Source organism: Aethalodelphis obliquidens, unplaced genomic scaffold, assembly GCF_003676395.1.
Source record: "Aethalodelphis obliquidens isolate GAN/ISIS:26980383/991018 unplaced genomic scaffold, ASM367639v1 scaffold11, whole genome shotgun sequence".
In the NCBI taxonomy this organism is placed as follows: domain Eukaryota; kingdom Metazoa; phylum Chordata; class Mammalia; order Artiodactyla; family Delphinidae; genus Aethalodelphis; species Aethalodelphis obliquidens.
The window spans coordinates 13,445,639-13,459,151 of record NW_020837955.1 but is presented as its reverse complement, the minus strand read 5'-3'; the positions used below and the strand labels follow the sequence as shown (position 1 = coordinate 13,459,151).

Here is a 13,513-nt window from a genome sequence, read left to right as displayed (position 1 = left end):
ACAGACCCAGCCGCTCCGCGGCATGTGGGATCTTCCCAGACTGGGGCACGAACCTGTGTCCCCTGCATCGGCAGGCGGACTCTCAACCACTGCACCACCAGGGAAGCCCAATCATGCCCACTTTTAAAATGACAATTGCAGTGAAGAGAACAGCAAAGTGAGACAAATGTGGAGTAGAGGACACAAACAGTAGGGAAAGAGAAAGCAGAAAAGGAGAGGCAGAAACATATTCCATCACATGGTGAAAGAGATACATATTTTTGAACGTGGAAAACGGTCAGAGGAACAAGGACTTCGCTATCCATCACAGCCCCCCCAAAACAAACAGAACCATGAAAAAGGCACCAAAATACACATTAGCACCTACACACAAATGGAAAACTCAAAAATTAAAAGCAGCAGCTGGGAGAAATCATCATGTGTAAAAGGCCAGAAAAGGGACAGAGGATAGAAACTGCATTTCAATTCACTCCTTCTTCCCATATGAAAATAAGAGTTGTTTTTTCCTGACCACTAATCAAATTTTCAAACAACATATATATAAAAAGGAGAGAGGAGGTGAGGCCTTGGCTTTCCAAAATGAAAACAGCACATTAAAGGCACAGACATATTGGTAAACAGATAATTATCCACTAGTAACTTATTTAGAGATCTATGGTAAGAAAATATCACAGAATATTAGTTTACATAAAGATATTAAAGTATATGCACAAGCATATTTCAGGTAAACTATCATAAAGTCAAGAATACAAACCTTCAATAGCAAGACCACTGTTTTTGCCTCTAGAGGGCAAACTTGGTCTTCTGAAAGACTTCACGAAAAAAGAGTTAATGTCCAGATAGCAAAGATTCCCAAACTTTCTTGGATTAACAGTAACCTTAGTGTCTCAGTAATTTTTTCTTGGTGCCCCCTAAACCAACAGAAATCCTTAAACATTCTGTTTAATAAGTATTTATGTCCAACAATTAAGTAAAGATTTATGTCCTAGCACTTAGTAACCACTTGAAAAAATAGTACACATAAATTAAAAGAAAAACATTTTATTGCATTCTTAAATAACCACAATTAATTACTAATTGGGCATGTGTGCCTTTTGTGCACTGTACAATTTCACAAACCTTGAAATCAGATTGGACACCATCACCTTCATTTCCTGTTCCACACTGATTTTTGCACAGTATCTGATTTTTATCATAGCAAACTAGGAAAAACCAGATTCACAAGAATACGATGCCACAGAAAATAATACATTGCCATTTAATGTTGAAATTGTGTACTACCTCAAGCTATCAGTCTGCACCATATCCAGCAGATGTGTAGCATCACTGAGTCTGCCATGGTTCCCCCCTGCGTTAGCTGCAGCACATGGGGTGCCCTAGGCACACAGCTTGGGAATCACAGCACTACAGTTTTAAGTCTCAGCAACATATAAACTGGTCACTATTTTAATTACTTGTAAATAAAATTAACTATAACAAATGCTTTTAAAGATCTAAAAATTATGTTCTCATTTACTTGGGAAACCTGTTTTTCTTTTGAGCAATAAAAAGAACACTAGTAAATACTTAAAGGAAGGTATTTTTTCTAGTTTGAATGATGATTATTGCTTTAATGTGATTATTTTTATAAATGCTGGATGTGCTAAATTTGATAAATTACAACTGGAAGGAGAGAAATAGGAAATTTATTATAATATCTCCTGAGAAACAGCTTCTCTAAAATTAAAAATGCTACAAATTGATACAGTCTCACTGCATTCCAGTCTCACTTATCTCCTAGTACTGAGAAGCACAAGCTCAGGAGTCAAACAAGATCTGAAATTCTTAAGAACTCAAGAATATGGATATTAAAACAGATAACAGAAGAAATGGCTCCTAAATTACTAGAAACAGACTATACACCCGCCCTCTCACAAAGTCCTTGATTAAGACAGAAAACCAGAAAAGTGACCAAGGAAAGAGTTCGACCTCAAAATCTACTCGGTTTTCACTTTATGCTGCTTTATCAGTTCACAACTACCCATTATCCATAAAATCTGTGCCGCTGGCAAATGCTACCATGTTCGGCTAGAAGTCAAAGTCTGTGGTGACAATGGTTTGCTAAGGAAAAAAAAAAGCCATCCAAGGAATAACTAGGAAACAAAATCAATGTTCTATGACTGTAAAGAATTTTCACAACCATAAAAGATAACTGAAAATATGTCATGCTTTAAAAAAAAGTTAAAGTTACTACAAATATCTATAATCCCAAAATTTTACATGTTAAAAAGAAAAAGGAATGAAAATAGAATATGGTTAATTATCTAGAAAAGAATATCTGAAAAGCAAGACAAACCACATGGCTACATTAGTACTTACCTGCTGAATGATTTTGGAAGTTTTCTGAAGATTCTCTCTGGGAGGGACTTTACCAAATAATTTCCAACCAGGAGCACTATGTACAACTGACTTGAGTTCCTTTGTCCTTTTCGGAAAAAGGTTTCTGAAACACAGAAAAGTTACATGAATTGTGTTTCTGGTAACCAGGGAACTACTTAATAATAATTTTTAAAGTACGCTTATCCTCAAGACAAATACAAAATACTTTTAAATAAAATTATTTCTACTACTTATACTACTGACTATTAGACTAACAAGACTCACTTAAGACTACCTGGCTTATAAAGAAATATTAGAAGAATCATCAACAGAGATATTAGAGAGATAAACAAATTGGGAGAAAAATGACAGCTGTAAATAAAATGTAAATATTTGCTTTGAGTTAGCTACAAAGTGTACTAGAATTGACTATATGTATACTTGACAATAAAAGCCAAGAATCTGAGAACAAAAAAGTTAAAGAGAACTTATATAAAACAGGTAAAGGATTAAGTAATACCATCTTTGGGGAAAATACTATTTAATTATTCTCAGCAATAATTTGTTATTGCTTGAAATAAAAGGGTATCTACTGAGCCTCTATTCCTATAATATATGTATATGCAAGTTGTTTTTCCTAGGACAGGTATGCACAAGAAAAGCTTACTGCAAAAGCGTCAATATGTAACCTAGTAAGAAACTATCTCTCACTGAAAATCTAAAAAAAGAATCTGCACAAGGATCAAGGATTTTACCTATTATCTCCATTCCCTTACCAACCAAATTAAGTATCTATTGCACATGTAAGCAGGAATGATATTCAAAATATGTATACATCAATACAGCATGCCAGGGCACCATGAACCAATCAGAAAGGTACAATGAATCCAACTGAATATAAAGCCTTCATATAAGGTGTGATATAAATATTCATTAAGAAAATTTAAAATTTTCACATACAGTTACAAACAGTCACAAAGTATTTGAAAGCCCAAATAACTCAGGCTTTCAAAATATCATATAAATATATCTGTTCTTAAAAGTACATTATTGTGATAAGAAGGGGGTAAGTTTTTAATGCATAACGTTAAGGCTGTTCTTCAAGTTTAGAAAGGTATCAACAGACTCCTACAAAAGAATATGGGTTAATCAATAATAAGTTAAAGAAACACTCTCACTTCCTTGGGTGTGCAATGGAAGTGAACTGATGACAATTCAGAGTAATTTCTGCTTAGGATACTCTAGAGGTTTCATCTCTGAGACCACATATAGCGACTCAATTCTCTATTTTATAAGATCTCTAAGTTGGAGGTTTTCAATAATGATTATACTGAGGACTGGTATATTTATAGTAAAATTTCAAGCCTCAAATGATGGCCTATTAATTTAAACACTATTTGATATCTTATGTGCTGCTCATCAATTTATTGCCTTATAGCTCTATATTCACCTTGCAATATATGCTCTGTGACAACATGGAATTCCTTTGAGCACTTCTCCTTTCAAAATAAACATGAGGCTGTTAAGCTTACTCGATAGAGGGCACTGAAGGGACACCACAGAAGAAAGGGGCTCTGCTCTCCTGTGGCTTCCAGCTGATGCAGAGTGGGTCAGTGGTTTGGGTATGAGGATATCCAGTAGAACTCTGCTCAGTCACATGCCCAGAACATTAAGTGCCTGAGCAAACTTACAGCCTCAGCAACTCAACCTGCAGATGGCTTTCCTGAAGTCTTATTAACATGTAAACTGGCACCCAAAGGCTTCCTGCCAGCACTGATGCACCAATTCCCTCTGTAGGCCCCACACAGCTCACTTGTACTCCCCAGACAGTTCTCATCAAGCCATGCTTCCTCCACAAGCCTCTATATGGCCTGCCTACACACCAAAGCTTTGCCATCCAACCATGCTAAACACAGGAGAAAAACTTTGTCACCATGGTTTATGCAAAGGATTCTTGAATGTGACATTGAGCTTAAATCTAAACATCTGCACTTCAAAAGACATCACTGATGCAAAATAAAGCAGTAGAAAGATCTAGAATTCAATCCCTCCACCAAAGTAAAAACTGAGACAGAAAGAGCAATTGGAATCAACCATTTTAGAGCTACAGAACCTTATCAGACACTTAAAACAACCAAGAGAGTGTGTGAAAGGAGAGGCTGTTGATCTTTCTTAAGTTAACAGCATGTGTGAACCAACTACCATCCCCCATTCCTCAGCTCCTCCCTCCTGTAGTTGTGGGGATAGCAGCCCACTGGCTCCAGGAGCAATAGTTTCTGGAACAGGCAGCAGCAGCTTCCATTGGTGGTATCTATCAGAATATTAAAAGAGAACTCTTTTTGTCCCTTTTTTTGATCCAGACATTTAAGGAAATCTTTGTCAGGTCACCAGCTAACTGCAGCAATAAGAGAACAGAAACTTGCAACCACACACAAAAAGGATTACACACTTTGCAAAAACAGTTTGGAAATAACACAAACAGATGACTCCAGCCCTTAATGAGCAAAAATCAGCAATCACTAAGAAGTGAGAGAACAGATTTACATAGTTACCACATTATAATACTTAGAATGTCTAGGTCTCAACAAAAAAATTACAATACATAGTAAGAAAGAGCAAAGTATGGACAATTCACAGGAAGAAGAATTTGGCAAAAACCATTCCTGAGGAAGCTGAGACAATGAGATTACTAGTCTAAGATGTTAAATCAACTGTCATAAATATTCTTGATGAGCTGAAGGAAACCATGGACAAAGAACTAAAGGAAATCAAGGGGGGAAATGTAGAACAAAATGAGAATATCATTAAAGAGACAGAATTATAGAAAGGAACCAAACAGAAATTCTGGAGCTGAAAAGTAGAATAAAATTAAAAATTCACTATAGCAAACATGAAGGTAAGACAACTGAACTTACTGAACTTATCAATTATTCCTAATTGAATTCAGGAGCACAAAGAAAAAAGAATGAATAAAAATGAGCAGAGTCATGTACTATAAGAGTGCCAGAAGCAGAAGAGAAAAACAAAGGGGCAGAAAACATTTTGAAGAAATAATGGCTAAAAACTTCTCAAATATGATGAAAGATACAAATCTACACAACCAAGAAGCTCAACAAACTCCAAGCAGAATAAACTCAAGGAGCTATACTCTGAGACACATTATGGTCAAACTGTCAAAAGACAAAGGGAGAATTCTGAAAGCATCAAGAGAGAAGCGACTATCAAAAACAAGGTATCCTCAATAAGATTAACACCCGATTTCTTATCAGACACCATGGGAGTCAGAAGGTGTCAGGCTGACATAATTTAAAGTTCTGAAAGGAAAGAAAACTATCAACTGAGAATTCTATATGCAGCAAATCTATCCTTCAAGAATGAAGGAGAGGGTTTCCCTGGTGGCGCAGTGGTTGAGAGTCCGCCTGCTGATGCGGGGGACGCGGGTTCGTGCCCCAGTCTGGGAGGATCCCACATGCCGCGGAGCAGCTGGGCCCGTGGGCCATGGCCACTGAGCCTGCGTGTCTGGAGCCTGTGCTCCGCAACGGGAGAGGCCACAGCAGTGAGAAGCCCGCGCACCACAAAAAAAAAAAAAAAAAAAAGAATGAAGGAGAATAAAGATATTTCTAGATAAACAAAAGTTAAGGGAGTTCATTCTTAACAGATCTGCCCTACAAGAAATGTTAGGAGTTCTTCAGAGTGAAATGAAAAGTCAAAGCCATAAGAAGAAATAACATTGGTAAAATTAACTACATAGGTAAATGTCAAAGCCAGTATTATTGTACTTTTTTGTCTGTAACTCCACATTTTTCCTATGTGATTTAAGAGGTAAATGAATAAAATAACCTTTACAAATTTATGTTGTTGGGCACACAATGTATAAACATGTAATCTCTGACAATAACAATATAAAGGAGAAGGAACAGAGATGTACAGTAGCATAGTGTTTGTACACTAATGAAACTAGCTTATATGCTAATGAAATGAATTTGGTATCATTCAAACTAGGTTGTCTTAAGTTTAAGATGCTAATTGTAATCCCTAAAGTTACCACTAATAACTTCAAAATATACATAAAAGAAGGGAATCAAAATGGTATACTAAAAAGACTCAACTAGGGCTTCCCTGGTGGGCGCAGTGGTTAAGAATCTGCCTGCCAATGCAGGGGACATGGGTTTGAGCTCTGGTCCGGGAAGATCCCACATGCTGTGGAGCAACTAAGCCCCTGTGCCACAACTACTGAGCCTGTGTTCTAGAGCCCGTGATTCACAACTACTGAAGCCCACATGCCTAGAGCCTGTGCTCTGCAACAAGAGAAGCTACTGCAATGAGAAGCCTGTGCACCACAACAAAAAGTAGTCCCCAATCACTGCAACTAGAGAAAGCCTGAGCGCAGCAATGAAGACCCAACACAGCCAAAAATAAATAAATAAATTTATTAAAAAAATTAAAAAGTCAACTAAATACAAAAAGTGATAATGGAGAAACTGAGGAACATAAAACCATATAAGACATACAGAAAATAAAAAGCTAAATGGCAGAAGTAAATCCTTTCTCATCAACAATGAATTTAAATATAAATTGATTATACTCTCCTATTAAAAGGAGAGTGACTGGCAGACTGGATTAAAAACACTATATGGTGTCTACAAGAGATTCATTTTAGATAAAAAAATACAAAGAGGTTGAAAGTAAAAGGATGGAAAATTATATTGAAAGCAAACAGTAACCAAAAGAGAGCTGGAGTGGCTATATTATTGTCATACAAAATAGATGTTAAGTCAAAAAGGCTACAAGAGGCAAAAGAGAACATTATATGTTGGAGGAAGAAAAGTTTAATCCAGTAAGAAGATGCAGCTATTATAAATATATGCACACCTAACAACAGAGCTCCAAAATATATGAAGAAAAATTGATATTGAAGGAAGAAACAGACAGTTCTACAATAATAACTGGAGACTTCAGCACCCTACTTTTTTTTTTTTTTTTTTTTTTGCAGTACGCAGGCCTCTCACTGTTGTGGCCTTTCCCGTTGCGGAGCACAGGCTCCGGACGTGCAGGCCCAGCGGCCATGGCTCACGGGCCCAACCGCTCCGCGGCATGTGGGATCTTCCCGGACCAGGGCATGAACCTACATCCCCTGCATCAGCAGGCCACTGCGCCACCAGGGAAGCCCTATAGTACCCTACTTTTAATAATAAAACAACCAGATAGATCAAAAAGGAAATAGAAGACTTAAACATTATAAGTCAATTAGGCCTAACAGGCATACACAGGGCATCCCACTCAACAACAATAAAATACAAATTCTCAAGGACACATGGAATATTTTCCACGATGAACTATATGTTAATGCAGAAATATTATAGTAAGTTTTAAAAAATTAAAATCACACAAAGTATCTTTTCCAACCAGAATAAAATGAAACTATAAATCAATAACAGGAAGAAAACTGGAAAATTCACAAATATGTGGAAATTAAACAACACAGTCTTTTTTTTTTTTTTTCAGATTTTGGCCACACCCTGCAGCATGTGGGATCTTAGCTCCCTGACCAGGGATCAAACCCACACCTCCTGCATTGGAAGGCAGAGTCTTAACCAGTGGACTGCCGGGGAAGTCCCTAAACAACACAGTCTTAAATAACCAATAGGTCAATGAAGAAATCATAAATTAGAAAACACCTGGGATGAACTGAAATGGAAATACAACATAGCAAAACTTGCGAGATACAGCAAAGGCAATGTTAAGAGGAAATTTTATAGTTGTGAACACCTACATTTAAAAAGAGCCATACCTCATATCAATAATCTAACTGCAGCCCTGAAAAAAACTAGAAAAAGAAAAACAAACTAAACTTAAAGCTAGCAGAAGGAAGGAAATAATAAGGATCAGAGTGGACAAAATGAAACAGAGAATTGAAAAACAATAGGAAAAAATTTTAAGCAAGTTCTTCGCAAAGATCAACAAAGTTGACAAACTTAGCTAAACTGACTAAGAAAAAAAGGGAAGATTCAAATTGCTAAAAGCGGAAATGAAAGTGGGAGATTACTACGAGTAAGAAGTATATGGGGGCTTCCCTGGTGGCACAGTGGTTGAGAGTCTGCCTGCCGATGTAGGGAACACGGGTTCGTGCCCCGGTCTGGGAAGATCCCACATACCGCAGAGCGGCTGGGCCCGTGAGCCATGGCCACTGAGCCTGCGTGTCTGGAGCCTGTGCTCTGCAACGGGATAGGCCACAACAGTGAGAGGCCCACATACCACAAAAAAAAAAGAAAAAAAAAGAAAAAAAGAAGTATATGAATACTATGAACAACTGTTCACAAACAAATCAAATAACTTAGTTGAAATGGAAAAATTCCTAGATATATACACATAATACCAAAACTGACTCAAGAAACAGAAAATCTAAACAGACTTATAAGTAAGGATATTGACTCAACATCAAAAACCTCCTAACCAAGAAAAGCTGAGGACCAGATGGCTTCACTGGTGAAATCTAACAAACACTGAAAGAAGAATACCAATTTTTCTCAAACTCTTCTGAAAAACTGAAGAGGAGAGGAGTTACATAGTTTTCCTGGGTCTCTCCCATGTATACATGTTATTAAATTTTTGTTTGATTTTCTGTTAATCTCTCATGTCAATTTAATTCTTAGATCAGCCAGAGAAACTCAGAAAGGTAGAGGAAAATTTATTCTTCCCCCACAGCTCCTTCAAGATTGTTTTAATGTTTTTCCCACTCATCTTTTGTATATTCATTTTTTAAAAAATTTATTTAATTTATTTATTTTGGCTGCATTGGATCTTCGTTGCTGCCCACGGGCTTTCTATAGCTGCGGGAGCAGGGGCTACTCTTCATTGTGATGTGCAGGCTTCTCAATGCGGTGGCTTCTCTTGTTGTGGAGCACGGGCTCTAGGCACAAGGGCTCAGTAGTTGTGGCTTGCGGGTTCTAGAGCACAGGCTCAGTAGTTGTGGCTCACGGGCTTAGTTGCTCTGTGGCATGTGGGATCTTCCCGGATCAGGGCTTGAACCCATGTCCCCTGCATTGGCAGGCAGATTCTTAACCACTGCGCCACCAGGGAAGCCCTGTATATTCTTGCTATGTTTATTTCTAGTATTTTATTTCTATTGATATTGAAAAATAGTACTTTCTCTTCCATATATCTACTAATGGTTTTTGTACATATAATAGCTATTAACTTTTGTATTTTAGCTTTATATCCTATTACTTTATTGAATTATCTTACTTTCCATTTATTCTCATGGATTATATGGGAACATATTCATATTACCTGAAAATAAAAGGTTTTACTCTTTACAAGTCTTTCAATCTAATGTTGTCATTGTGCTAGCTAATACCTTCAATACAATCTGAAAACAGTATGGTGAAAGTGGATTCATTTTCTTGTTAACTTTAAGGGATCCCTCCAAAAAAAACAAAAACAGAAACAAAAAACCCCCAAAAACAAAAAACTAAAGAGCAGAGAACACTTCCTAACTCATTCTATGAGGTCAGCATCACCCTGATACAAAGCCATACAAAGACTCTAGGAAAAAGAAAACTACAGACCAAATTCCTCAAAAATCCTCACCAAATACCAACATACGGAACTCAGCAGCTATTATAAGGATTATACACCATGACCAAGTGGCACTTATCCCCAGAATGCAAGGGTAGCTCAACATATTAAAATTAATCAAGGTAATTCATCATAGTAATAGAATAATGGGTAAAACCATATGATCATCTCCATTGACGTAGAAAAAACATTTGACAAAATCTGACACTCTTTCATGACAAAAACACTCAATAAACCAGGAATAGAAGGGAACTTCCTCAACATGCCAAAGACCATATATGAAAAATCCACAGTTATCATCATACACAGTGATGAAGGACTGAAAGCTTTTCCCCTAAGATCAAGAACAAGGCAGGGATGTCCACTTTTGCCAATTCTACTCAACATAGTAATAGAGCAATCAGGCAAAAAAAGAATAAAAGGCAACCGAATTGGAAAGGAAGATGTAAAGTTATCTCTTTTCACAGATGACATGATCTTATATGTAGAAAATCTTAAAGAATTCACATCAAAAAACTGTTAAGAGCTAATTTGTGAATTCAGCAAAGTTACAGAAACACACAAAATAGGGTTGTGTTTCTATACACTAGCATGAACAACCCAAAAAAGAAATTAAGAAAACAATTCCTTTTACAATAGCATCAAAAAGAATAAAATACTTAGTATTAAATTTAACCAAGGAAGTGAAAGATTTCTACACTAGAAACTATAAAACCCTGCAAAAATAAATTGAACAAGACCTAAAAAAAATGGAAAGCATCCCATGTTCATAGACTGGAAGACTTTATATTGTTAAGCTGACACTACCACTCAAAGCAATATACAGATTCAGTAAAATACCAATCAAAATCCCAATAGCATTTTTTGCAAACACAGAAAAACCCATCCTAAAATTTATAAAGAATATCAACGTATCTCAAATAGTCAAAACAATCTTTAAAAGGAACACAAATTTGGAGTACTCACATTTCTTGGTTTCAAAACTTACTACAAAGCTACAGTAATCAAAACCTTGTGGTACTGGCAAAAGGACAGACATACAGACTAACAGAATAAAATAGCACAGAAATAAACTCTCACAAATGTGGTCAACTGATTGTCAACAAGTGTGCCAAGGCAATTTAATGGGGAAAGGACAGTCTTCAAAGAAATGGTGCTGAGAAAACTGAATATCCACATGCAAAAGAATGAAGTTGGATCCTTACCTTATAAACAAAAATTATCTCGAAATGTATCAAAGAACTAAATTTAAGTGCCAAAACTGTACAATTCTTAGAAGAAAATGTATAGGCAACTCCTCATTATCTTGGATTCAGCAATGATTTCTTATTTAAGCATGGTACCAAAAGCACAGGCAACAAAAGAAAAAAATAAATTGGACTTCATTAAAAATTTTGTGCATCAGAGGACACCGTAAGAGAGTGAAAAGACAACTCACAGGAGAAAATAATTGCAAATCATATACTGGATAAGGGTCTAGTATCCAGAATATCCAAAGAGCTCTTACAACTTAAAAAAAGAAAATCCAATTAAAAAATGGGCAAAGGACTTGAATAGACGTTTCTCCAAAGAAAATCTATAAATGGCCATTAAACACACTTGAAAAAATACTCTATTGAGTGTATTCATCAGTCATTAGGAAAATGCAAATCAAAACCACAATTAGGGACTTCCCTGACGGTCCAGTGGTTAAGACTCCACTGGAGGGGGCATGGGTTCAATCCCTGATTGGGGAACTAAGATCCCCCATGCCGCGTGGAGCAGCCAAAAAAAAAAAAAAGGTGCTGCAAGGATTCAGGAAAACAGAACCCCTGGTGCGCACATGAAATGGTGCAACCACTATGGAAAACATTTCCGCAGTTGCTCAAAATGTTAAACACAGAATTTCTATGTGACCCAGCATTTCTACTACTAGGTATAGACCCAAAAGAACTGAAAACAGGTGTTCAAACAAAAATATGTACACCCATGTCCATTGCTGCATTATTCACAGTAGACAAAAGGTGAAAATAACCCAAGTGTCCATCAACAGATAACTGAATAAACAAAATGTGGCATATACTTATGTTATGGACTGAATTCTGTCTCCTCCAAATTCGTATGTTGAAACTCTTAACTCTCAGTCCCTCAGAAGGTGACTGCATTTTGAGATAGGGCCTTTAAAGAAGTAATTAAGTTTTATTTTATTATTATTTTTAAAATTATTTTATTTATTTTTGGCTGCATTGGGTCTTCGTTGCTGTGCGTCGGTTTTCTCTAGTTGCGGCGAGCGGGGGCGACTCTTTGTTGCGGTGCATGGGCTTCTCATTGCAGTGGCTTCTCTTCTTGCAGAGCACGGGCTCTAGGCGCACGTGCTTCAGTAAGTTGTGGCTCGTGAGTTCTAGAGCACAGGCTCAGTAGTTGTGGCCCACGGGCTTAGCTGCTCTGCTGCATGTGGGATCTTCCTGGACCAGTGCTTGAACCCGTGTCTCCTGCATTGGCAGGTGGATTCTTAACCATTGCCACCACCAGGGGAGCCCAGTAATTAAGTTTTAATGAGATCATATGGGTAGGCTCTTCCAATCTGATTGGTGTATTTAAAAAAGAGGAAGAAACACCAGGGAGGTACAGCAAACAAAACAAGGTCATGTGAGGACACAGAGAGAAGGCAGCCATTCACAACCTAGTGGAAAGGCCTCAGAGAAAACTAAACCTTCAAACAATTTGATCTTAGACTTTCAGCCTCCAGAACTATAAGAAATAAAATTTCTGTTGTTTAAACCACCCAATCTCTGTATGTTTTTATGGCAGTCCCAGCAAAATAATACAGCATACAACAGAATATTATTCAGCCATAAAAAGAAATGAAGTTCTGATACATGTATGAATGAACCTTGAAAACATTGCACTAAATGAAATAAGCCAGATAAAAAGGAACTAATATAATTCCACTTATGTAGTATATCTAGAATAGGCAAATTCAGAGAAAAAGAAAGTAGAATAGAAGTTACCAGGGGCTGGGACAAAAGGGAGAATGAGGAGTTCTTGCTTAATGGGTATCTGTGTAGGATGATGAATAGTTCTGGAAATGGATAATGGTCATAGATGTACACACTCTGAGTGTACTCAATGCCACTGAACTGCACAGTTGTACATTAAAATATGGTTAAAATGATAAGTTGTATATTTTACAATTAAAAAAGACATCGTTAAGAAAGTAACAACATAAGCCAAAGATTGAGAGAAAATATTTGCACCACATACATCTGAGAAAAAACTTCTGTCCAGACAGTATAAAGAACTCTTACAGCTCCATAAGACAAACACCTCAGTTAAAAAATGGAAAGAGATCTGAATAGACAGTTTACCAAAGAAGATAAATTAAAAACTAGTAAGTCACATGAAAAGTTGTTCAACATCATTAGTCATCAGGGAAATGCAAATCAAAACCACGAGATACCACCTCACACCTCAAAAATAGCTATAATAAAAAAACACAGACAATATGAAGTATGAAGAAAAACAACCTTATACTCTGCTGGTGAGAATGTTAAATGGTGCAGCCATTTTGGAAAACAATTTGGCAGGGTTTTTTTTT

The 13,513-nt window shown here is 36.8% G+C and overlaps 1 protein-coding gene across 2 annotated transcripts in view; it reads right to left on the bottom strand.

The window, feature by feature from the left end:
- Positions 1-13,513, bottom strand: part of TBC1D12 (TBC1 domain family member 12) — a 95,191-nt gene that overhangs the window by 44,386 nt on the left and 37,292 nt on the right. For both annotated transcript variants that reach the window (XM_027112099.1, XM_027112098.1), the window contains exon 2: positions 2,359-2,482. In XM_027112099.1, the coding sequence (XP_026967900.1) occupies positions 2,359-2,482 (124 nt within the window). The remainder of the gene's footprint in view (positions 1-2,358; positions 2,483-13,513) is intronic.